The sequence below is a fragment of the Petaurus breviceps genome, unplaced genomic scaffold, assembly GCF_028583685.1.
Source record: "Petaurus breviceps papuanus isolate PSGF00001 unplaced genomic scaffold, PetGlider_PUasm1.0 79, whole genome shotgun sequence".
Lineage (NCBI taxonomy): Eukaryota > Metazoa > Chordata > Mammalia > Diprotodontia > Petauridae > Petaurus > Petaurus breviceps.
The window spans coordinates 18,405,808-18,431,548 of NW_027186523.1; the positions used below are offsets into that span (position 1 = coordinate 18,405,808).

The following is a 25,741-nucleotide window of genomic DNA, read 5'->3' on the forward strand; positions in this document are numbered from 1 at the left end:
ATATACACATAGCATATATATGAAAATATAAATAAATACAAATATATACAGAGTAGTTAAATATAAGGTAGTTTGGGAAGGTACTAGTAGTTTGGGTAACTAAGAAAGGCTTCATGCAGCAAATGATGTCTGTGCTGCATCTTAAAGGAAAAGAGGGATTCTGAGGAGGAATAAAGGAAGGAGGGCTTGAAAACCATAGAACTGAGATGTAAAGTAGTATGTGTGAGGAATAGAAGACCAGTTTGGCATCATCATAGACTGTAGTGGGGGGAAAATGATGTCTAGATAGGTTGTGACCTGGTTGTATAGGACTTCTAAAGCTAAACAGAGGAGCTTATGTTTTATTCTAGAGGCAACAGAAAACATTAAAATTGTTTAAACAGTAGTGTCAGGTGGTTAGACATCAAAGAAAACTACTTTGGTAGTAATATGTAACGATGGACTAGAAATGTTCAGAGACTTGAGTCAGGGACACTAATTTAAAGACTACTACAATAATCAAAGTGAGAGATGATGAGAATTTGAACTAAAATGGTACTACTTTGTGAGTGGAGAGAAGGGATCAAATGCAGGGGATGTTGTCACAGTAGAAATGGCAGGATTTGGTAAATGTTTGGATGTATGGGGTAAGGAGAGTGAGGAGTCAAGGATAATAATATTACAAACCTGACACACTTGAGAGATCGTTATGCCTTGGGCAGAAATGGAGAAGTTTAGGAAAGGGGAGGGCTTAGGCTTTGGGGGGAAATACGAATTCCATTTAAGGTGACTTTGGGACTTCCAGTTTGAACTGTCCAGTAGGCAAGTGGTAATAAGACACCAAAGCTCAGGCAAGAAACAAGATCTTAGAGATACAAGCATTGAGATGATAACTAAACTCATGGGACCTGAAAAGTTACTGAAAGAGAATAGAGAAGGCCCAGGAGAGAACATTTGAGAGCATACACATTTAGAGTTCATGAAGTGAATGCTGCCCAGCAAAGGAAAATGAGAATTAGAGAAGTAGGAAACAAACCAGGAGAGAATTGTGTCACAAAAACCTAGAATGGAAAGGATAGGAGGAGAGGGCAGTTAGCAGTGTTAAATGCAACTCACAGGTCAAGAAGGATTAGGACTAAGAAAAGAGACTTAGAAATTAGATTACTGGTAATTTTGGAGAGAACAAATTCAGTTGCATGAGTAGTTGGGAGCCAGATTTCAAAGGACTGAGGAATAAGAGAAGAGTAAATAAAGACAGTAAGTATAGACAACTTTTTTTCAGGGAGAAAGGGAGGAAAGATATAGGATGATGGCTTGAGGGTGATGGTAGGTCAAATAAAGTTGTATTTTTTTTTTCAGGAGAGGAGAAATAAGCATTTTTGAAATGTAGGGAAGTAGTATGGAAGAAATATTTGTTAAGAAGAGTTTGAAGATTCAAGAAGAGAGATAATTGAGGATGTACTCTGATGGAAAAGATGTTCCTTCCTCTGTTTTCTCCAATTAGAATGTAGATTCCATAACAGTGCTGAGCAAAGTGCCTGGCACATAGCACTCAATTAATGCCTTTTCATTTATTCATTCATTGAGACTTTTCCCTTCCCATCTGAGTAATTGAAGACATCAAAGTCTCAGAAAACTGAGAACTGTTACTGGATTTTTATCCTTTTATTGAGTATTGCTCTCTATCAGGGTTTCTTAACCTGGGGTCTATATTGTCACCAGGTAATTAAACATCAACCAGACCTAACCAGCCTCTAACCTGTGGATGGCTTGAGTCGAAGAGAACAGGAGAGTCAGGAATCAAACAGAAGTTTAATTTCAAAGGGAAACAGCTTGCAAGTGAAGTCCACCTTCCTAAGAAGGGGAGTTCACTCACTTATGGCAAGGGTAGGGTTTTTAAGCATGGAAACCAGGCCAGACCACAACACAGGAATTCTTGGATCTCATGTGAACAGTTTCCAAAAGGGTTGTTGAGCTTTGTGATTGTTCAGTGGGGCACAGAACCAGAGTTAGTATGACTGGGAATAGAAGCAAGTCACCAGGTTTGGTTCACCTGATGGTTATAAACTCAGGGATTGTTAGCATGTCAGGGGGATCGGATTGATCACTTGCCACTATAGCAAGTCAGCTGCAATCTCAGCTTTCCAAGTCAGGGTTGCCTGGAAAGTAGGGAAGCTCTAACAAATCTACATGGTATAATCGTTACACATATCATATCAATTAATATGAACGTTATAAATCTCATGACAGTATTTTACCAAAAAATTGATATGTTTTAGTATAATTGATTTCCTTTGTAATCCTATGTATTTTGTGCATTTTAAAACATTATTCGGAAGAGGGATCCATAGGCTTCACCATACTGACAAAGACTGATAGAAATAAAAAAGTTTTATCTCCTGTTCCATACTAAAGTTATCTACTAGCTCTTCACCTGGTTTGGAGGTGATCTTAGATTGCTAGAGGAGGGCATATCCAGGAGGCTTTGAGCACAGATCTGACACAGGTTTCTTGTTTCTCGTTCAGAGTCTAGCCTAGGGGAATGGAGAGGGGCCTGTAGCCAGGCCAATTCATCTTTGAATCTTTTTGGTCACAGCAACTGCCCACCAGCAGATAACAAAAATAATTTAGAGGGTTGGGTTTTTTTTTTTTTAATGGGCTTATTTAAGGTCCAATTCTTATTTGAAACAATTTAGAAGAAGTTTGGGGATTGTGAGTGAAGCAGGGAGGGGGAAGTTATGTGGCTTTCTGTTATTCAACAATAACACTCCCAAGGATCTGAGGCTTCAGACTTGTGCTTTCACTAACAGAAGCCCAAGCTCAGAAGTTAAATCTGCGGAGTTGCCAAAGCCTTTTGCCCCCGGCCCCTCGGATGTGTCACAGCCAGGTCCGTCCTGCCTTCAAGCTGCTTCTGCAGTAACTGGGACCGTAGATTTGGAGCTGTCCGGGGGGCCTTAAAGGCCAGCTAGCCCAATCATCTAATTTTGTAGATGAGGCGCAGCGATGACGTAACGACCAAGGTCACAGTGGGGACGGTTGCCAAGGGACTACAAAGCCAGCGCAGTCTCTAGGATACCTGACCCGGTAGCTTACTTTAAAAAACTCATTCCCATGTATCATCGCATTTTGACCTCTCCCAGCACGGTGTAGTGGTTATTTTTGTTTGTTTTGTTTTGTTTTTCAGAAGAGGAAATGGACAAGCGAAGAAGCTACCGGCTCAAATTACAGTGAGTCTTCGCGATCTAATTAATAGCTCCGGGAAGTAAACTCCACCTCTCGCGACATTTCCAGAGAGATCTGCGTGACGCAAGCGGGGCAAGGAGTCACCTAGGGAACATGCTCCAGTTCCCATAACCTCCAGCGCCCGGCTCCCTTTTCGGGTGCGCCCTTCCAAACGTTCCAATTTCCCCGGCGCAGGCGCACGGGAGCAGGAGGGAAGTGCCGTTGGCTTCCGCCTCGAGCAAGCTTCCGGGTTGCTAGGAGGCAGCAGGGCGCAGGGGCGGCCGTTGTCTCTTTGCTGGCTTATCCCCAGAAGCCGAAGGAATCGCTTCCAGCGCCGCCTCCGCCCAAGCTTCCAGTGCCACAGGGCGTCGGCAGTGAGTAACCGGCAGCCCTAGGACCTCACAGGCAGCTGGGCAATGGGTACTGAGGGACAGGAAACCAGTCGGCAGGGGACGCTGCTCCAGCGGACCTGGGCCCTGCCTCCCCTCTAGCTTACCTGGTCCAAGTAGGCCCCTCCCTACGGCCCCAGGCCCCGCCCCTTCCTTCCTCCCTCCCTCGTCGCCCGGAGTCGCGAGACAGTGTTGGCTTCTCTGGAGCTAGACCGTCTGCTGGCCGGTATTCCTCCTCCTGGGATGGGAGGGTGGCATTTGGCACCCATCTCTCCCCGTACTTATCCCATCCCATTACTGATTGGGCTTTTTTTTTTTTAATCTCAGTCCATTTATGATACCCAGGAAACCCGAGGGAAGGAACCGTGGGGGAGCCGAGGTTCGTTGTCCATTGTGAGGGTGGCTTCGGAGGCTTGGTTCTAAAACAGCTTCACTCCCGTCCCAAATGCATAGTCCCGACTTAGCCATGAAAGAGAGGACGTGTCTGCTGAGTCAGTCTTTATGTGAAGCGTAGGGATCAGTAAATTTAAGGGAAAAGAGAGCCTTTCGAGAATATAATGTATTTATTAAAAAAGAATTCTACCATATTGAATCTATTTTTTCCATTTGATGTTAGGGATTTTCTACAGAGACCTTGTACTGGTTTGGTACAACACAATAGAAAAATCAAATAGCATAATATTGCAAATTGGAAGAGACTGTAGGTTTGAGCTCAAATCTGATTTTGAATCTTTGTTCTGTTACTTGTTAGAGGTGTGGCCTTGGAGAAGTCACTTCAGTTTATCAAACCATCTAATTTCCTCCGTAAAATGGGTCTAATAATGTTTGCTTTACCTACCTCACAGGGTTGTTGTGAGGATCAAAGGAGATGTTTATATAAAGGTTTTTGTAACTTAATGTGCATGTAATTGTGAGCTATTTTTATTGTCTTCAGAAGGTCCTTTTTATAATGTGCACAATGGCTTAGGAACTAGACTAAGAATTCTGAAGAACTTCTATAACTTTATACTTTAGTACAATAAGTTTATCAGAAGAGCTAATAGGTTGAAAGTTAGGTAGAGACTGTTCTTGAGGGGTATGATGTGTGGGGGAAAGTGAAGATAGGAGAGAAGTAGGAGGCACTAGTAAGGTCTGGAGACTGGGGTAGGGAAGTGTTACTGAATGGTGTTGATAAAAGATGTCCAAGTTGGGGACAAAGAGATTTGGGTAAATAAAATTAGGACTTTTCAAGCTGCCACTGGATTTCTCATGCCCAGAGTTAATCATTGATTCATTGTTCTCAACATAACAATCTTTTTACTTTCTAATCATATTACTTAATATACAGAGACACATTCATTTATTTTGATTAAAAGGGCAGTAGTTATAGATATGAGTAGTTGCATGTGACTCATATCTCTTAAGGGCCTAGCATCTTATATTATTCTGGGGAACAGGAAGAGTAAAAGGAAATGAAGTATTAAGAGAGTAGAGGAATTTTAATTCTGATAGAAATATAATAAAGGAATTTCAATAGCACTAGGAATTTAAGTACCAAAAATGAATGTTAAAAATTGTCTTTACATGTAACCTGGGGAAGGTAAAATATTTTTTAAAAAAGAAGGAAATGATAATGCCCTTCAGGGATTCATCAGTAAATACAAGAAGGTGGGGAAGCACACATTGTGCTAGAGAAGAGCAGAAAGGAGTAAAAAAGTAAGAGAAATCTATGTACCACACATTATTTCATATGTTCTATTTGAATTGCTTCCCATTTGGGATAAGATGCAATATTTACATTGGTGAGAGAAGTGATTCTACTACATCTATCAAGCTTAATTGCAAATTCTTATATCAAAACTCCTAACTTATTAAAATTCTCTTTCAGAAATGTAGAGAGTACTGAATTATTTAAAATTTCAAGAGGAAAATGGCATTTCTACCATTAAATTTAATCCTGCAAGAATAAATCACTTATAGAAATCAAAATATATATCAATAAACTAAGAATGTTTTTTTTATCTTTCTGCTGTGTCTGCCAATAAATGCTTTTGGTCTCAAAATGCTGACTGTTCTTAACACAGTTTGAATCTCCAACTGCCTTTTACCAGAAGAATTGGAAATGTTTAGCTACAGACAAGAATTGTAGGTTGTGTATTTTTATAATATTAAACTTTGTTTTGTGTTTTATGCACATTAAAGCAAATTATAAAGCTGAAAAAATTGCTTTATTTGACACCTCTGCTATACAATACTGCAATAATAATTCCGAGGTTCTTGTTAGATAATGTTCATTTTAGAAGTGCCTATTATCCACTGCAAGGATTTGCAGTTCTACCAAGGAGAATATTCATATCTTAACTATACTAGCCTCATCTAGCACTTAATCAATTTTCTGTCCTGTTAAATCTAGCACAGTTTTTAATGTTTTGAAACATGTCTAGAATCAGAATCATATGACAAATATAGACATAATTGTAACATGTATCAGTGTTTAATATAGAGAATATATTGAATCAGAAGTACTGCTAATTGTGTATTGAAAAGCCAAATCTTAAAAAAAAAACTCAAATCAATTGCAGTTATGACTATTCTACCACTCATAAAAACTGCTTCATTTTATATTATTATTTTAAGTAATACACTTACTAAATTTATGTAAAAACCTGACATTAAATTTTGAAAGTGTTTTGAATGCACTGAGTAGCACTCTAGTATTTATTTTGCATGTTTCTTGGCAGCATTTTTTCCTATGGAATATCCATTTGAATAATTGGCTTATCAGAATGTACCAAGAATGTCCAGGTCCACTGGACAAGCTCCTTTGTTGAACATGCCTAGTATGTTGCTCAGTAGTTAACTTAGATGTCATGTAAGTGGTTATAATTAGAATTTAATGTTAACTTCCCATAAAAATGAATGGAATTTCAGAATGAGCATCTCCTTTAGTCTTTTGAATAAGCTGGTTTATTGCTTAACAGAATATGTACTATTAAATGTTATGTGTGTGTGTGTATATGTGTATATACACACACACACACACATACACACTACCACTTACAAAAGCATGAATGTACCTACAAATATAACATTACCTTGGGCCTGAATAAATATGTAAAGAAAGTTTCAAAACTAATCCTAGTAGTACTACTAATTTTAAAATATGTTTAAATCAAATTTTATTTTAATTGTCTTATCTGGAAAATTGAAGCAAGTTAATTCAGCAAACATTGAGTTCATGGCATCATATAAGCTTTTTTTTTTTTAAGTAATCAGGGTTAAGTAACTTGCTCAAGGTTACATGGCCAGTTATTTCTGGGTGTGGTGCTGAGTATCTGAGCCCGGGATTTGATCTCCAGGTCATCCCAACACTGGAGCCGGTGCTCTTACTCGCTGAGCCACCTGGCTGCCCCTATCATATAAGCTATTGATGAATATTTGAAGTCAACTGGTCTGGCCCTCTAGAGATAAGACATACACATAAGTAATTACAGTGCAAAACAGAAAGTGCTAATAAATAAGACAAGTACAAATAAAAGGCTCTGAGAGTTCAGGAAAAGACAAATTCACTTCTGACCCCGGGGAATTAGAGACAGTGCTGGAGGTGAATCATGAAAAAAACAGGTTTTGAATAGACAGTGGTAAGAAGAAAGGCTTACTTGGGAATATCATTAGTAAAAGCTTAGGTTGTATTTGTGTTGAGTTGTATCCGACTTTGTGACCCCATTTGAGTTTTTCTTGGCAAAGATAATGGAGTGATTTGGCCTTTCTTCCTTCAGCTCATTTTAGAGATGAGGAAACAGGCAAACAAGATTAAGTGACTTGCTCAGAGTCCCATAGTAAGTGTTATGAGGCCAGATTTGAACTCAGGAAGAGGAATCTTCCTGACTCCAGGCCTAGCACTTAATCTGCTTTGCCGCCTAGCTGCCCCAGCATGCCTTTAGTGAACCTCAGGTAGTCCTGTTTGGCTAGGCAGGACTCTAGATTACAGTGAAGGGGAGTAGGATGAGATAAGGCTAGAAAATAGGCAGGAGCCATGGACAGGGTCTAAAATGCTAGGCTAAGAATTAGGACTTTTATTTGGTAGGCAATAGAGAAACATCACCGTTTTTGTGTTTTTTTTTTTAATGGAGTAATAATTTAGATATTTTAATTAGAAGTCACTTTGACAGCAGTATATAGTCAGGATTGAGAGAGACAAAGGGGAATTACTGTAAACAAGGAGACTATCACATTAAACCAGCCAATGAGAACCTGAACTAGTGGCAGTGAGGGATCAAAAGGAGTGGATGGATGCAAAAATATTGGAATAAAATCAGTAGCAAGTGGTAGACAGTAGAATTTGGAAGTAAAGAAGAGGATTATTCAAGGAAAAGTATCAGAGAAGACACTCAGTTCAAGCCTGGGAGATAGAATGGTAGTGCCATTAATAGAAATAAGTAAATCAGGAGAGTAGGGGAAGCAGATTTTGGAGGAAAGATGGTATCTTGTTTTGAGTGTGTTGCATTGGAGATGATGACAAAACATCCATGAAGAGATATCTAGTAGGCAGTTTGAAAAATGGACCCTAGAGATCAGGGGAGAGGTCAGACCTTGATATTTTAAAGTTATCTGCAGAGGTGATAGCAGAGTAGTAAGACTGCAAAAGGATGGAGTGCAAAGAAGTGGTGAAGATAAAGGAATGATCCTGGGGGAATATCTACAATTTAGGGTTAGGAGGAAGAAAAGAAGCCACTGAATGGGTAGGGAAAATGGAATGAAAGAAATAGGCAAACCAGGAACATACAGTATCACAGAAGCCAATATCTACTACAGTGCTAGTTAAAGTTTATAAATTTTAGCAGGGTAAAATATATAATAATAGATTTTGTGAACATTGACTCAAAATGACTTATTTTCAGGATTTCCATTTTAGGAATTTTGAATTTGTTGTATTTCATCCACTAGATATAGTATTTTAATGGAAGTATGGTGACATGGTGAGCATGTGAACATGGTGAAAATTCAAGATGCATTCCATTTATTGGTTTTTGTGGTTAGAAAGGTATAACTATTAGAAGTATATTACAGGGGGCAGCTAGGTGGTGCAGTGAGTAAAGCGCCGGCCCCAGAGTCAGGAGGACCCCAGTTGGGTTCTGGCCTCAGACACTTAACACCCACACAAAGAAACCAGCCGTGTAACCTTGGGCAAGTTACCTAACCCCAGTTGCCCACCAAAATGCAAAAAAAAAAAAAGTATACTACAGATAGCATTCTGCACTCATTAGATTCTAATCTTTGATGCCCCTTCTAGCATTTAAAACTCATCATGTCTAAAATTGAATTCATTTTCACCCTAGATAAGCTTCTCCCCCTAAATTCTCTGTTTTCATTCATGGCACCACTGTGTTCCCAGTCACCATTCTTCTAACCTTAGGGTTTTCTCTTGACAGATTACTTTCCCTCCCCCCACCCCCTCCCCACATCCAAGTCTTCTCATCTATACCTCTACAGTTTTTTTGGGGGGGTGGGGTCTGGGCACCTCTCCGCTTTCCATTTCAGTCACCCTAGTTGAGGCTCTTATCTGTTATCAACTATAGCCTCCTCATTGGTCGTCCTGACCTCTTTTCAGAATAATAGTTTGCTGCCTACGTTAACAATCAAAGAAAATGCCAGATTTTAGTTAACAGGTAGTGAAAAAAACAAGTGTTTTCCCATTCGAATTTATGGACTCCCTGAAATCAATCCAGGGACCCCTTAGATCTATGGATTCCAGGTTGAGAACCTCTCTGTCTGTTCAGTTGCCTTTAATGTCTTCTTGTGGTCAAACAAATGCAATATTAATTCCTGATCCTGGTATTCAAATCCTTCCACAATCTGACTGTAACCTACCTGTTCAACTTCATCTCATCCTACACCCCTGTTTATATTCTGTGTTTCAAATGCACTAGACTACTCTCCACTGCCTTTTATATCTTTCTACCTACCAGTTCCATGTTGGCTTGTGCTCATGTCCAATTTAGATTCTTCCTCCAAAATGAAACTTTTCCTAATCTTCTACCCTCTCCTCCAAATGATCTCTTTCTCTCAGAGCACTTTGTTTAGAACTCTACTTTGCATTTATGTCACCCTCTCCTGTATCATAGGATATCATTATTTGTGTGCTTATCCATTAGAGTGTAAGCTTTTAGAAAGCAGGGTCTGTGTCATATCTATCTTTATATCCATACACACACCTGAGTGCCTCAAATACAGTAAGTAGGCCCTTAATAAATATTAGTCAAATTGAATTCAAGTTGCAAAGGACATAAGTGTCTTTCATATTTAAAGGACATAAGTGTCTTTAAATTGGTGACCTAAGTAACTCTGGAGCCCACTTTATGACTGTCATGGACTTTATGTGTTAGTTTTGGTTCTCACATTGATCTAGTATTAGGCAAGCAGTTAAGGTGGGTGTGGCAAGCAGTTAAGAAAAGCAGAAAGGAAAAATAGCAATTTCCCAGCAATAGGGAAGGGAAAAGAGTGAGAAGATAGAAGATTTGTTCCTTCCTAGGAACAAATGGTAATAAGAAAAAAGATAATTTTTAAATATGATCACTTGGGAATGGTGGGATGTTTTGACATTCTGCTGTCCTATTAAAAATAATAGTGTATCAGAAATATGCATACAATTGCTCAAAACATCAGGATTAGAATATATTATTAAGATATCATGTCGTAACTTTGAATGTAATTGATAATGAAATAAATAGTCTATTCTAGTTTGTGGTTTTATTTTTTCAAGAAAAATGGCTTAAATCCTACCCACTTTTGAAATTCAATGTGGAAAAACTTAACCTATGTATTTTACCCCTTTCTTTTAAAAATGATTCTCTAAAATAACTCACTTTAAAAACTATTTACTATTGGTTAAAATCAGTTCTCTAGGCATTCTAAACTTTTAACTGAAAAATATCTAAGTATGCATTTCACAAAATGGAGTTCTATTGTGGGGGCTACAGGGAGGAATTTGTTAAAATGCCCATTTAGTACTTAATTTCAGATATCAAGGTGGATCAGGAAGATTCAGGAAAAGCATAGTGGCTTTTCATGTACCTCGTAATCTTTAACAGAATCTTGCTTAAAGTCTGAGGCTGAGGTTTTTCACTACAGTAGTGGTTACAAACAGGGTTATTGGGAAATACATGTATTTTTTAAATTTTAGGTCAGTATGTTATAATTATACGATAATATTGTTTTAACATCTTTCAGAAAAAAGACTGGTGGTAAAACTTCTGTAGACATGGCTAGTTCTGACATGAAACCAAAATCAATAAGTCGTGCCAAAAAATGGTCAGATGAGATAGAGAATCTGTACAGATTTCAGCAAGCAGGATATCGAGATGAAATTGAATATAAACAAGTAAAGCAAGTCGCTATGGTAAGGTAGATTGTAGAAGCAGAATAATTTTCCTTTATCAGAATAGTTATCTCCCATTTAAGGAGCAATGTATTTGTTTTTATGTTTCTCTATTATTGCTGTTCTTTTGGCATTTGAAGGGATTGGAGGAGGGGATGAGGGAATGGAGTTCCAACCATGACAATTTTTTTTTTTCTTTTGAGGAATTTAAGTTAGTGTTCTTGAAAAAGTTGATCTAATCTAGGCACCTAGGTAGTGCAGTGGATAAGAGCATTGGATTTGGAGTCAGAAAGACTTGAATTCAATTTTCATCTCAAATTCTTACTAGCTGTGTGCTTCTGGGCAGTCATTTAACGTGTCTTTCAGTTTTCCTATTGGTAAAATTGGGATGATAATAGCACCCATCTCATATTTGATCCTTACAAGAAGCGAGGATCAAATGAACTAACATTTGTAAAGCACTTTGTAAAACTTAAAATGATAAATAATGCTAGTTATTGTTAATGTTTAGAATATAACTTATTAACAGTGGGCATTAGCCATGTTCAGCCTTAATGAAATTCATCTCATTTAGGCATTCAAATTTTTCTTTATAAAGATGCTTTGGAATTACAAATGTTTTGAATTTTTCATCTAGATAAAGCTATATACAAAATGCCCAGTTAATTCAGGCTTATTATCTACTTTATGGATCTTCAGATCTTTAGATTCTCATCTCTCTCTTCCATCCAGCTGGCTTTTCTTATTAGTTCTTGGCATTTCTACAAAAAAGTGTGAGGGGGGTGCAGAAATAAAAGATGAAAAAAATTATGTTTGGCTACTTTTCTGTAACTGTGATTTTTAAAAAACCTGCTTGGAAATGAGTTTAAAATTATTGATCCTAATTGAATTATCTTTGATTTTTATTTATCAGCATTATCACAAATATTTGAAATTGACTATATTCCTATCACCACAGGAAGGGCTTTTAGAGTTTTTTGATATTGTAATAGGTTTGAAATACATAGGACAGGAGCAATATTATTTGAAGAAGGTGTCCTAAAACCCCAACCCTTCACTTATAGGTAGGACTGTCCCCAAGGATCTTTAAGCAGTGTCTTTTAGCAGGGAATGTTCGCACACAATCCTCACTTTTCAGTCGGTCAACAAGGATTTATAACATTTTTATACAGGCAGAACCAGAACTCTGTTACTTAATCATGGAATGAAGGAGACCCTTTTTTGTTGAAGGCTATTCATGCCAGCAGAGAGCAAAGTCTAACAAGTCTTTCCAAGCTGAAAGTCTTCAAGTATAACCTGGGGAGGGACTAGTCTAGCTAAGTAAGTTAGGAGAAGCTCATCCATAGCAACTCAAAAAGGCTTACATTATGTGTCAATTTAAAAAGGTAGCCATTCTGATTAAATCATATATCTTTTAAGTATTAAAGTAAGGCTGTACATGAAAATGAACATTAAGGGCAATTTTAAAGGAGGAAAATAGTTACAAAAGGATACCCTGAGGAATGTATGTAGAAGAGGAGGAAAGCAGTCTTACCTGTGTTGTTTAGGTATTGGTAGGATTGTGGGACAATATTTAATATATAAGCCTTAAATTTTGTTTTGTTTTTAATGGTTTGTGGGACCTCCCCTGCCAGGTATAGCTCAGAATTTATCCAGAAATGTGGTCCCCAACAACTTAGGCCTGGTATCAATAGACTCATTTCTCTTTCCTTAGGAATGGCTTTACCCAAAGATAGTGTCTGGTAGAGGTGATGTTGATGAGGCAGCTCATCAGGCTACAGTGTAGCTTGTAGTAATAGAGCGCTGGATTTGGAGGGCCTGAATTCAAGTCCCAAGTAACTAAGATCTTTATTACAGTATCACCTTAGGTAAATCACTTCATATGCCTAAGCATCAGTTTCTTAGTGGAAAATGGAACTGAACTAAATTATTTTTAAAAGTCCCTTGCTGCTCTAAATTGTATTATCTGAGGGCATGAGAAATTTCAGTTTCCTTGAATATGTTCTTTATCTTGGCATTCTAGACAGTTCCATAAATTGTCTAGAAATTGTAACATGGTTCTAGGAAGAAATGATAAAGCGAGTAAGTTTTATGTTTTATGTTCCAGTTATTTATCTGAAATTCTCTCTATATGTAATTTTGTTCAACAATCATAGTTTTATACAAGTTTAATACTTTTAATTTTTAAATTTTGAACTATCACTTAATATAAAATATCAAGAATTCTTTTGTATTTAAGTACTTCATAAATATCATAAATTTCTTTATTTTTTATTTTTTTGTGTGTACAGGTAGATCGTTGGCCAGAGACAGGCTATGTGAAGAAACTTCAGAGAAGAGACAATACTTTCTATTACTATAATAAACAGAGGGAATGTGAAGACAAGGAGGTTCATAAAGTGAAAATTTATGCTTATTAGCATTTCTTCCTTGTGTGATTAGTTATTTATTTTTAAAAACCCACTGAGTTTCATGATGTAGCTTGTAAAATGTATGTCACATCACCAGCTGTACTCTTCACCTTAATGTTTTGTAACATAAAAGTAATGCAACTAGCTTTCTTTTAAGCCACCTTGCCCCATAGTTTAAAATATCTGATAGATAAGTGAATTAATAAAATGTCATCTTCTAAAAATAAATCAGGGGGAAATTGGTTATTTCTCTATTTGGGGGATTGAATTAAAAAGCAAATAACTTACTTTTCAGGAATGTTGTAATATTAAATCAACCCCATATATGTTAGAAGGAATCATGCTTCTGAATCATGTCTGACATTGCATAGAATTTCCTTAAGTTTTCAAATGACTGCAAATAAAATTTTACTAAGATAATTTTTAAAAGATGATATAAACCTTGTCATTAACATCACTCCACCTAGCACATTGCTTTTTACCTTATCTTCAAATTCATCAAGGCATGAATGGCAGACTCTGTAGGGCAAAGAAGGGGAAAGATTTCCTGCTTACCAGGTTATCTGAGTAAACTAGATGTAAACCTGACCACCTTACATACTCAGTGTAGCTAAGTTCCTAAAAAGCAATTGAGGTAGCTAAATGGCAGTGGATAGAGCAGTGGGCCAGGAGTCAGGAAGACCTGAGTTCATATCTAGTCTTAGACACCTACCACCTTTGTGACCCTGGGTAAATCACTCTGCCTCAATTTCCTCATCTTTAAAATGAGAATAAAAGCACTTACCTTGCAGAGTTGTTGTGAGGCTCAAATCCGATAATTGTAAAGTACTTGGCACATAGTAAGTGTTGTATATAAATGCTAGTAATTATTATTAACTGAGGGGATTTATATAGCAGCCAAACTTCATCAAAGAATAATCATTATACAGTTTAGTGATTCAGTTTAGTTCTACCAGACTCTTCTTCCCTGACCCCACCCCCCAACTGCCAAACCCCAGGAGAGGCAGAAATATTTAGAATGAGTGATGAATTCATGAGAGCAGCCTCTGACCAACAAAAAGAATTCTGCCAGCCTCCCTGTTTAGCTGACTTACTCATGACTAGAGTATTCAAAATACCTGGGCTCTTAAATTGGTGTATTTGTAAAAGGCTACAGCCCCTGTTGTCTACCTCTTGTTTTAAACTCTCCCACCTACCACTCTTTCACTAATTGGTCTACAGTCAGGATACAGATGATTGCCTGGGCTTTAGCTTCATTACTCCAAAACACATAATATGGAGACTCAGGAGTCGTGGTCAGACATCAGCAAATAGCTCCTTATGCCTTTTTTTTATGTGCTTGAGCATTCCACTAGTGATTTGAGTGCTATTAATAAACTCTGTACTTAGATTACAGGAGAATGTGACTATGTTTCTATTTTTTGAGATTCAGAACCAGACTAACTCAACTAACTATAGCTTCCTGTCATCTTTTTCTTTGTCAGTCCATTCCTCTAAATAGTGCTTTGGAACCAAAGCAAATACTCAGGCTTCTTATATTATTACATTTCCCTCAGAGCCAATAAACATTCTTACACAGTGCTTAGGTTTGGGCTAGTATTATGTGTGTATGTATGTGTACACACACACATACATTCATTGTGTTATATCACTCTGATTTATTGGCACTATGAAAGTAGAGAAAAAGGTGCAATTTATGAGCATAAACATCAATCATAGTTCTTGGCAAGTTTTACATATATTTAGTTCACATAGGCCATAGGTAATATATACTATATGTCATGTCTTCCCTCTGAAGACTGACATACTTAGTCATTTTAAATTATCTAATGATCATTAATCCTTTTAACACACTTAGATAAGCATTGTTGTTATTTGTATAGTTGATCAAGAGATATCTGATCAACTGACTTTCCCTTCGACATTTAATGAAATCATAGAATGTAAGGGGGAAGATACAGAGACAAGAATCTTAAGTGAAAGAAAGTGTCAGTCAGGCAAAAGGGAATTACAAGACAGCTAGCTATTAGCTCCCTACTGGTTCTTTAGGTAATTGATAAATATAGCCTGGAGGAGTGCAGGCTTCTGGAAACAGAGAGAGTCAGCTATAGAAAGAATTAGCCCTGGCGATGGATTGAGCAGTAATGGAGATCCCAGCCAAGTTACCTGCTCAGCAAGAGATTACATCCAGGAGGGAGCTGAATGAAAATACCAGAAGAAAAAGGGCATCAGGAGCCCACAATGCCCAAGGTGTGAGTTGGCTTTGTCATGTTTCCCTATGTATGTGCCTTGCTATCAGTGTACTGTACATAGCCACACTTCCTACAGAATCTGTGTATTTGTGGGAGAATATACCCCAAGTTTATGGGGAGGACGTTTTGTAGCTACTGATCTTAGCATGAATCTAGGTTAATTCCGATCTTTATAAAGGTTGAAGGTAATTTAGTAAAACAAACTTAACATGGCTAAGGTACTTTGCTTCTTGATAACACAACAATAAAATACGAGAATCCAGAAGAATAGATAAATCAATTTTTCTCAAGTAACTTAATACACCTTTGGCAATTCTTGGTGAATCATTTCAATATTGAATTAAGGCCTTTAATGCAAACATTCTGTGTTGTCAGTTACTAAGAGATCCTCCACCTATATATTTTTAAAAAATTATTTCCATTTCCAAATTCTCTCTAGCCCCTCTGCTATCTTGAGAAGGCAAGAAATATACCCATTATACATATGAAGTAATGCAAAACATATTTGCACATTAACCATGTTAATAAAAAAAGGGATAAAAATAAAGGAAAAAAAAACCATGCTTCAATTTGCATTCTGAGTCCATCTTTCTCTGGAAGTGGATAGCATTTTACATCATGTATCTCCTTTGGAGTTGTATCATTGTATTGATCAAAGTTACAAAGTCTCAGTTAATTAGCTTTACAATATTGCTATTACTGTATAGTGTTCTTCACTTTACATCAGTTTATATGAGTCTTCTCAGGTTTTTCTGAAACTATCCTCTTCATAATTTCTTACAGCACAATAGTATTTCATCACATTCATATATTATAACTTGTTCAGCCATTCCCCAATTAATGAGCATCCCCCTCAATTTCCAATTCTTTGCCGCCAGAAAAAAAAATTGCTGCTGTAAATACTTTTGTACGTATGAACTCTTTTCCTTTATCTTTGATCCCCTTGGTATATAGACCCAGTAGCAATATTTATTTATTTATTAATCAGATGCTTTATTCACTTCTAGTTTACAAGCATTCATTTCCACAAGATTTTGAGTTAGAAATTTTCTCCCCATTTTTACCTACCCACCACCCAAAATAGCGATCCCACTGGATATTCCCTCCTCCAATCTGCTCTCTCCTATATCTTCTCCCATACCTCCTCCAACTTTCCAGTAGGACACGGTGGATCTCTATGCCCCAGTGCCTGTATATCTTATTCCCCAGTTACATGTAAAATAATATTAATAATAGTATGCATATATATTTTTTGTTTTATTTTAAAACTTTGAATTCCAGATTCATTCCCTTCTCCCCTTGTCACCCACCTTTACTGGGAAGATAAGCAATTCTATATAGGTTGTACATGTGTAGCTATGCAAAACATTTCCATAGTGGATATATTGTAAAAGACTGACTATATTTCCCTCTCTCCTATCTCACCTCCCAGTTGTTCTATTCTCTACTTTGATCCTGTCACTTTTCAAAAGTGGGTGCTTCCAGGGTGGCTAGGTGGCTCAGTGAATACAGCACTGGCCCTGGAGTCAGGAGGACCTGAGTTCAAATCCAGCCTCAGACACAACACAAAAACTAGCCTGTGACCTTGGGCAAGTCACTTAATCCCAATTGCCCGCCAAAAAGCAAAAAAAAAAAAAAAAAGTGGGCGCTTCCAACTTCCTTCCCCCCCAGCCTGCCCTCCCTTCCATCTTCCCCCCTCCCATTCCCTTACCCCCTACTCTTCTGTAGGATGAGATACCCTGTTTAGTGTGTATGTCATTCCCTCCCTAAGCCAAATTCAATGAGAATAAGGTTGACCCATTCCCTTTTGCCTTCCTGTTCTTCCTCTCCATTGTAACCATTTTCCCTTGCCTCTTCAATATGAGATAGTTTACCCCATTCTGTCTCTCCCCATTCCTCTCATTATACTCCTCTCTCACCTTTTAATTTCACCTTTCAAGTATCATCCCTTCCTATTAAATTGGTCCTGTGCCCTCTATCTATGTATACCTGTACACATATATATACACATTCACATATGTATTCATACACCTATATACCCTCCTATATAGACATATATATGTATGTGTGTGTATACACACACATTTCTATTCCCTTCAACTATTCTCATATTGAGAAAAGTTTCATAAGTTACAATTATCATTTTTTTTCTTTTTGCCTTTTTGGAGGGCAATTGGGGTTAAGTAACTTGCCCAAGGTTACACGGCTAGTTTGTGTGTGTGTGTGTGTTAAGTACAATTATTGTTTTTCCATGTAGGGATGTAAATAGTTCAACTTTGATAAGTTACTTATGATTTCTTTTCTGTCTTTACCTTCTCACCAGTAGCAATATTATTAGGTCAAATGGTACCGTATGTGTAGTTTTATAGTCCTCTGAACATAGTTCCAGATTGTTCTACAGGATGGTTGGACTAGTTCACAACTCCATCAGTGAAGTATCAATGGACCTGTTTTCCCACATCCCTTCTGGAATTTGTCATTTTCTTTTTCTGTCATCCTAGCCAAGCTGATGAGTGTGAGGTAGTACCCCAATTGTTTATCTTGTATTTCCCTGTGAGTGATTTAAAGCATTTTTCACATGACTGTTGATAGCTTTGATTTCTTCTTATGGAAACTGCCTGTTTCATCCATGCTATATTTTAAAAATCTGATACATTTTGTTTTGTCATAACAAATACATCCAAAAATGCCCACCAAAACCAAAGTATATTACCCCCAACAGTTCATTAATCAAGAACAGAAAGAGGATGTCTTTTAACTTTGACAGTATAGTACTAACATTAACAGTTTTGACCAAAATATTGTTGGTTTTATTAATTGACTTTTTTTTATTATGGTAGTAATTGTATATATTGTTTTCTTCAGCCTGAAGCACTTCAACCAAGTCTTCCCATGTGTATCTGAATTTCTTATATTTATCATTCCTTATAGGGAGAAATACTGCAGTGCATTCATATTCTGCCATATCCAGTCTTCGGGTATATATTCGTTTCCACCTGTTACATACATACATATATATATATATATATATATATATATATATATATATGCTATTTTGTACATTTGGGTCATATTTTGCTATCAATAACCACCTTAGGGTACAATCCCACTAGTAGAACCTTGGGATCAAAGAATATGAAAAATTTTAATAGCTGCAATTATTTTTAATTTTTAGAGGGAGAAAGCAGGGCAATTAGGGTTAAGTGACTTGCCCAGGGTCACACAACTAGTACATTTTAAGTGTCTGGGGCAAGCTTTTAACTCAGGTCCTCCTGACTCCAGGGCCAGTGCTCTATTCACTGTACCATCTAGCTGCCCCTGCAAATTTGTTTTCCAGAATGATTGATATAATTCATAATTCCACCATAAATGAATTAGGATCAAGATCACAATTTTAGAGTTACAAGGTACTTCAACATTCATCTAGTTCAACTCAAACTCTTAAATGAATCTCCACTTACCAAATCCCTGACAAGTAGTCATCCAGCTTTTGTTTGAAGACCAAAAGAAACACAGAGGAATCTGCTGCCTCCTAAATGAGCCCATTCCTTCACTGGATTGTTTTAATTTTTAGAAAGTTTTTCTTTCCATCAAGCCTAGATTTTCTCTCTTTGTAAGAATTTTTTACCCTTTGATTCAAGTTCTTCCCTCTAGAAGTAAAGAAAACATATCTAATCCCACTCTTCCTGGAAGGAGATAGCTGTCTATTCACCCCTGATCCTTTTCTTTTACAAGTTAAACATCCCTAGTTCCATTAGTCTTCATATTACATAAACTCAAAGTCTTTAACTATCCTCTGGATACTCTGCAGCTTATCAATGTTTTCCTAAAATGTGGGTTTACTCACTATGTCCCTCCCCATAACTCCTCTAACATGTTTTCCTTTTTCTTTTTACCATCTTTGCCGCATCGATGTGTGTGAGGAATTACTCAGTATTGCTTAAATTTGCATTTCTCTACTAATGATTTTGAACATTTATTCAAATGGTTGTTGATGGTTGTTTCTTTTTGAAGAGTGTTTGTATTTCTTGATCACTTTTCAAGAAATGAAAAATGGGAAATAAACTATGTATTTTAGAAACCAGTAGCCATGAGTTTACTACAGGTATTGCTGTTAGGAAAATTTAGTAGCAATGATCATTATCTTCTTGTCCAGAGAGGAAAGCAATTCACTTTTTAAAAAGGGCATCTTTCAGGTAGGGTTAATAGTTGATGATAAAATATATTTTAATCTCATTTCCTTATACAGTTCTTTCTGTAGTTGAGACTCCAGAGTTCTTACCATGTAGTGTAAAAGAAATAGTTTTAAAATGTTTTTGTAATTCTTCCTCAGCATCTGATCCTGCCTCAGAATAGCTATGGAGATGGAGATCTTTCCCAGGACCTGACTGGTCATGAGATCATGGCCTGAGACAGTTTACATAGTATTCAGGGTATAAGGAGGAAATTCCAAGGTGGAAGACCTAGTTGCCTCCTGTCTTGAAGGCTAGAGCTAATACTGCCCGTTTAACAATGCAGCTAAAGCAACTGAGAATGTGAGCACTGAGTCTAGTTGACCAGGTTGGGTGAGATGACACCTAAATGCCTTTAAAGAAAAATTCCTCCTCCCACAGTCCTGAGCTAGGAAGAAGGTAGTCTCTATTAATATTCTTCCAGAATTTTTGTTTGACTTATTTGTGAGCCATGGAGTCAATGGGGAAAGTCTGGGTAGCAGGCTGTGTCAGGTCAGCATACACCTAAAGTGTTTCCCCTTTCCTCCTGTAATTTCTATTTCTTTGCCAATGTTTATGCTAGTAGTATACAAAATCTAATAATAGCCCCCAATACTGCTTTGTGTTTTGATGTCATGTGTAGTGATGAGGGACCAAAAGAGAGGTCAAATTTGATTAAAAACAAATGTATCTAGTTCCCCTCTGCAGTAAGAGTACAGAAGCAGCCAAGTAATGGGCTCTCCCTAGGGAACTCACAAATAAGGTAGTACTTACTATCTGTGACAGTTTCCTAAACTAGCCAGCATGATAAGCAGGAGAAATAAAATGCAAAGAGAGATCTGTAACAGGAAATCATAAGTTCTCCCTAAACTATTGTAAACCACAAGCCATGGACAAAGCAGGAAAGGAGAGGGACTCATCTCTATCCTTTCCCTAATTGACTGCTAACATTCTGTGTCACGTGTGGGGAACTGCCTCCCTAAGCTCTCCATCTGTATGACATCTGCCCCATTAACATTGTTACATTTAAGTACAAGTATCAGCAGCTGATTGCCTAATCATTAGGAAAACCTCAGTGTGGTCCCCATGGATTGTCTTATTTAAAATACATGCATGTGGGTGGCTCACTAGGATAAATTATCTGCAAAATACACCACCAAACTGATCTAATAGGTGGGATTGTTTTGAATTGTTCACTTTAATGTTGGAGTTGTTGCCATCATCATTCAGTTGTTTCAGGCGTGTCTGATTCTTCATGACCCCATTTGGGGTTTTTTTGGCAAAGATACTGGAGTTGTTTGCCTTTTCCTTCTCTGGCTCATTTTACAGATGAGGAACTGAGGGAAACAGGGTTAAGTGAGTTGTCAAGCGTCACACATATACTAAGTGTCTGAGGCCAGATTGGAACTCAAAGATGGATCTTCCTGCCTCCAGGCTCTATGTAACACATAGCTTCCTTTAATGTTGGAAGGTACAAATAGGGTCATTTTAGTTTTGCTGTAACTGATAGTAGTCTGTTCCATCTCTGTACAACTAGTCAATAGGTCTAACTAAGACTAGACAGAAAACTAGATCAACAGGGTAGCAGAGGGTGTTTGTCTTCCTGTTTGTTAAAGAAGGAAGACATACATCTAGTTGACTTAACAACTGTGTTAGACCATTCATATACAATTTTTTTTTTTTGCTTTTGGGGGGGGGCAATTGGAGTTAAGTGACTTGCCCAAGGTCACATGGCTAGTGTTTTAAGTGTATGAGGCCGGATTTGAACTCCCGTCCTCCTGACTCCAGGGCTGGTGCTCTATTCATTGCAACACCTAGCCACCCCTATATACAAATTTAAAAGGAGTTGCACTTGGGCACAGTCCTGTTCAATGCCATTTAGGATTGGGGTTGAATCTCAAGGAAATTATCTCTATCTATCCACCCAGATTTTAGCTGATCCAAGCTCAAAAAAATAAAAGCTTTAATAACCTAGGATCTATGCCTTGGTTATATAATGTGGTCCATAGATGGTTCCTGCCCATTTTTAAACTGATCAAAGATTGATGAACATTCAGACACAGGCTGTGGAGTAAGGAAAGGGATAAAATTTTACAAGAACGAGCAGAGATCAGTAGCCAGGCATACACATCTCAGAACTGCAAGGGTCAAACAATAGCAGTGTCTGAAGTGGAAACTAAAGTCAGAAACCAGATTGCCATTCCGTTTAAGGTGACTAGACCTGAGGCAGGAGCAATGTCTGAAGGGAGGTCTTGCTTAAAATCAGGGGTATAGTCAAATACAAAGAGGACGGTATAAGGCGGAGGTTTAAGAACAAAAGGTTTCTTACCTAGTGAGCAATAGGGTATTGGGGCTAGACCAGTAAAGTCCCAATTTGTCCCATTCATTGGTCTATAGATAAATACTAGTTTTTATAATGTTTTTTAGTCATTTTTAGTTGTATCTGACTCTTCATTGACCCCATTGAGGTTTTCTTGGCAAAAATACTGGAGCAGTTTTTCATTTCCTTCTCTAGCTCATTTTACAGATGATCAAATTGAGGCAAGCAGGGTTAAGTAACCTGCCTAGGCTCACACAGCTAATAACTGTCAAAGGTCAGTTCTGAACTCATAAAGATGAATCAGTTCCTGACTCCAGAGCTGGTGATCTTATCCGCTGTACCACCTAACTACCCTCTACCACATTAGTTCAGAGCAAAGGATATCATTACAAAATAAATGAGAAGGAAAAATGTTCCCATCCTATTCACTCAGTGGCACATTTCCCCAAATTTCCACACCACTGAAGGGAGAAAGAACTTCCTTAGAAGTAAGGAAACACATAAAGACACAAAGCCAAGAGAATTCATAAGCCTATGGCTGTGACCAGTGACATGCTCGTAAATGTTTAACAACTGACTCTCCATGGGGGGAAATATAATACACTTTTAAGTTTAATTTCCATTATTAATATTTTTCCTTCACTTTAGACTGGGCAGTCAACAAAACAATAAATTAGGCTCCAGTTTGTAGCATTTGCTTGTGTCCAAGCTATAAAATTTAACAATCAGCTCTCCAGAACAAGTAGCACCAGCTCTAGCTCACCTCTGGCTGTGTCCCTCTTGGGACCTATGCATAGCAAACACATATACAGGGAACATATCAGGGAGAGTCCATGTACATAGGAAACATAGTAGGAATCATTCCAATGACTGTGTCTCTTTTGGAACTGCTTCCTGCTTTCAAAGCTGCTGCCTACTGCTTCCTAATCCATATCCCAGCCAGAGCTATGTGTGATATTGTCGGGCTGGGAGATGCAAGTTTGGCATGTCTACTACTGATCTATCCTGTCTACCCAGACCACTACCCTTCCCTGTCCTCCATAACACTGTCATCTACCAATGCTTCGGGTGGATGACTCTCTGTATGTCTTCTTCTGATGTCTGGTGCTACTTTCTGTTTTTCTACTGAGTTGCAGCTGCTGTGTGACTTCTTTCCAGTAGGAAGGTCGATATTATAGCCCTTTTGTGATACACGCTGAACCAGCCATACGAGTCTTTAAGCTCTGTCTTGTAAACCAATCATTTCTGTATCAAAGCCAAATTCCTTGAATTCAATCTATTTGAGTTAGGGCAAGAAAATTCCTTTAAACTTTCCAATTCCATCATGCCAGTCATGGTCAATGCAAATCAACCTGGGAGCAACATCACTAAAACACACGCAATTCTCTTTTCATTTGAAATTGTTGATCTGAATGTTTATTAAAGACAACCAGGAAAACATTAATTCTCACAACTGTGAGCACAAATGATTATAAAATGTACCCATATTTTCAATCAAATTCACTAGCTGAAAGGGCTCCCAGGAAATGCCTTTTAGAAAGAACTTACTAGAGCTTAGATTAATGCTATGGCTTTGGTTCTAGGAAACCTGTATATGTGAGAGTATCCAAATGATTAAAAAGGAACATTTCTCTAGTACTTCAAATTAATTAAACTCCAAATTATTGATACTTAATGTGCATAGTGCTACTGTAACCCTGAGAATACAAATACATACATACACATATACCATGTTTCCCCGATAATAAGATACTGTCTTATTATTTTTTTTGGAAAGAAAAACATCAGAGGGCTTATTTTCAGGGGAGGGCTTATGTTGTCCTGCCTCAGCTCTCCTCCGTGGCACTGCTCTCAATGGTGCCAGCAAGCAAATCACTGGGGAAGGGGGACGGTGCATACAGAGGGTACCATAATGTAGCGTGTAGCGCAGGGGATCACCTTCACTACAGTAGCAATCTCAATAGGGCTTATTTTCAGGGGAGGGCTTATTTTAGAGGAATCTTACACAGTAAGGGGAGGGCTTATTTTCGGGATAGGTCTTATTATCGGGGAAACACGGTATTAATACACACACACAAGCAATAATACCTGTCCCTTTGACTTAAGGGTGAAACATACAAAAGAGTTGCTACTTCAAATCGATTCAGTACACCAAGCATTTATTAAGTACCTACTATGTATCTATCAGGCACTGGTCTAGTAACTTCAGATAACAAAAAAATAAGTCAAACTTCCCTTTCCTGAAGGAGCTCCCATTCTAATGGGGAAGACAACCTGTAGGTTAACTATGTATATACAAGATACATACATATGTGTAAATGAAAGGTAATCTTAGAGAAAGACACTGGGCAATGGAGGTAGGGGGTATGGGCAAGGGCAGGGTGGATAAGGAAAAATCTCCAGCAGAAAGTGAAATTTGAACTGGGTTCTGAAAGAAGCCAGGAGGCAGAGAATTCCAGGGAAGAGGGACAGCAGGAAAAGGAATAAAATAGGGAAATACAGTGTTCTGTAAGGAACCATCAGGCCTCAGAAAAGACCAAGTTGTAAAGGGCTTTAAATGTTAAATAGGCGATTTGCATTTAATTTTGAAACTACTAGAGTTTCAGATTGTTGGAGTTTGTGGAGTCTGAAGGTGAGATGATCAGACTTGTGCTTTAGGAAAATCACTTAATGGAGTATGGATTAATAAATGGGCTAAGATCTTAAGGGAAGAAATCTATGCTATGTGTAGTAATAAGAAGAAATGTTCCAAATCACTAATAACTAGAGAAATGAAAATTAGAGAAATTCTGAGGATCTATCTCATATTCATTGGCAAAGATGACAAGGGAAAATGAGAAATGTTGGAGTAACTGTGGAAAAACAGGCACGTTACTGAACTGTTGGTGGAGCTGTGAAAGGGGCCAATCATTCTGAAATGAGATACAAAATGTTACTAGCAATGTATGCAAACCATATCACTGCTAGACCTATGACTAAGAGATTATGAAAGAAAGAAAGAAACAAAGAAAAGGAGGAAGGAAAGAAAGAAAAGGAAGGAAGGAAGGAAGGAAGGAATAGAAAGAAAAAAGCTCTTATATACACAAAAATACTTAGATTAGCTCCATTTGTGGTGGCAAAAGAAAAAGAAAATAAGGGAATGCCCAGTAATTGTGGAATGGCTGAACAAATTATGTTATATGAATGTAATGGAATAATATTGTGCTGCTAGAAATAAGAAAAAAAGAGAGAGATGCAAAGACATATACATTGATACTGAATGTAGTAAGTAGAACCACAATAATTTGTATTATATCATTGTCAAAAATAATTTTGAAGATTTGTATGAACTGATGAAGAAAGAAATGAGCAGATCTAAGAGAAAAATACTGTGAAAACAATCTACTATAATAGCTGTTAGGAACTCTTATCAACACAATAAAAATCCATGATTCCCAAGGATGAATATTGAAAAACATGCTACCCACTTCTGACAGAGAGGTGAGGAACTCAGGATATAAAATGAGAAATCTATATTTTAGACATAATCAGTGAGGGGATTTGTTTTACTTAACTATACATGTTTGTTACAAAGATTTTTCTTTTTTTTAATGTGGTGAA

At 37.6% G+C, this 25,741-nt stretch overlaps 1 protein-coding gene across 3 annotated transcripts; it reads left to right on the forward strand.

Moving 5' to 3' along the window:
* Positions 1-3,213: 3,213 nt before the first annotated feature.
* Positions 3,214-13,787, forward strand: LOC138175860 (meiosis expressed gene 1 protein homolog). 3 transcript variants are annotated; one of them, XM_069106464.1, is made up of 4 exons: positions 3,214-3,575; positions 3,918-3,969; positions 10,800-10,968; positions 13,239-13,787. In XM_069106464.1, exons 3-4 carry the CDS (start codon positions 10,831-10,833, stop codon positions 13,365-13,367), a joined length of 267 nt encoding a protein of 88 aa, XP_068962565.1. In that variant the 5' UTR covers positions 3,214-3,575; positions 3,918-3,969; positions 10,800-10,830; the 3' UTR covers positions 13,368-13,787. The 3 variants fall into 3 exon arrangements, with proteins under 3 accessions (XP_068962565.1, XP_068962562.1, XP_068962564.1); XM_069106461.1 differs by having other exon boundaries at positions 3,214-3,969; XM_069106463.1 differs by lacking the exon at positions 3,918-3,969.
* Positions 13,788-25,741: the final 11,954 nt, after the last annotated feature.

Bases quoted from the DNA above. Each gene is read 5' to 3' on its own strand.
- LOC138175860 (XM_069106461.1), top strand. From the start codon at position 10,831: ATGGCTAGTTCTGACATGAAACCAAAATCAATAAGTCGTGCCAAAAAA. The intron at 10,969-13,238 runs GTAAGGTAGATT...TTGTGTGTACAG, and splicing joins AAGTAAAGCAAGTCGCTATG to GTAGATCGTTGGCCAGAGAC.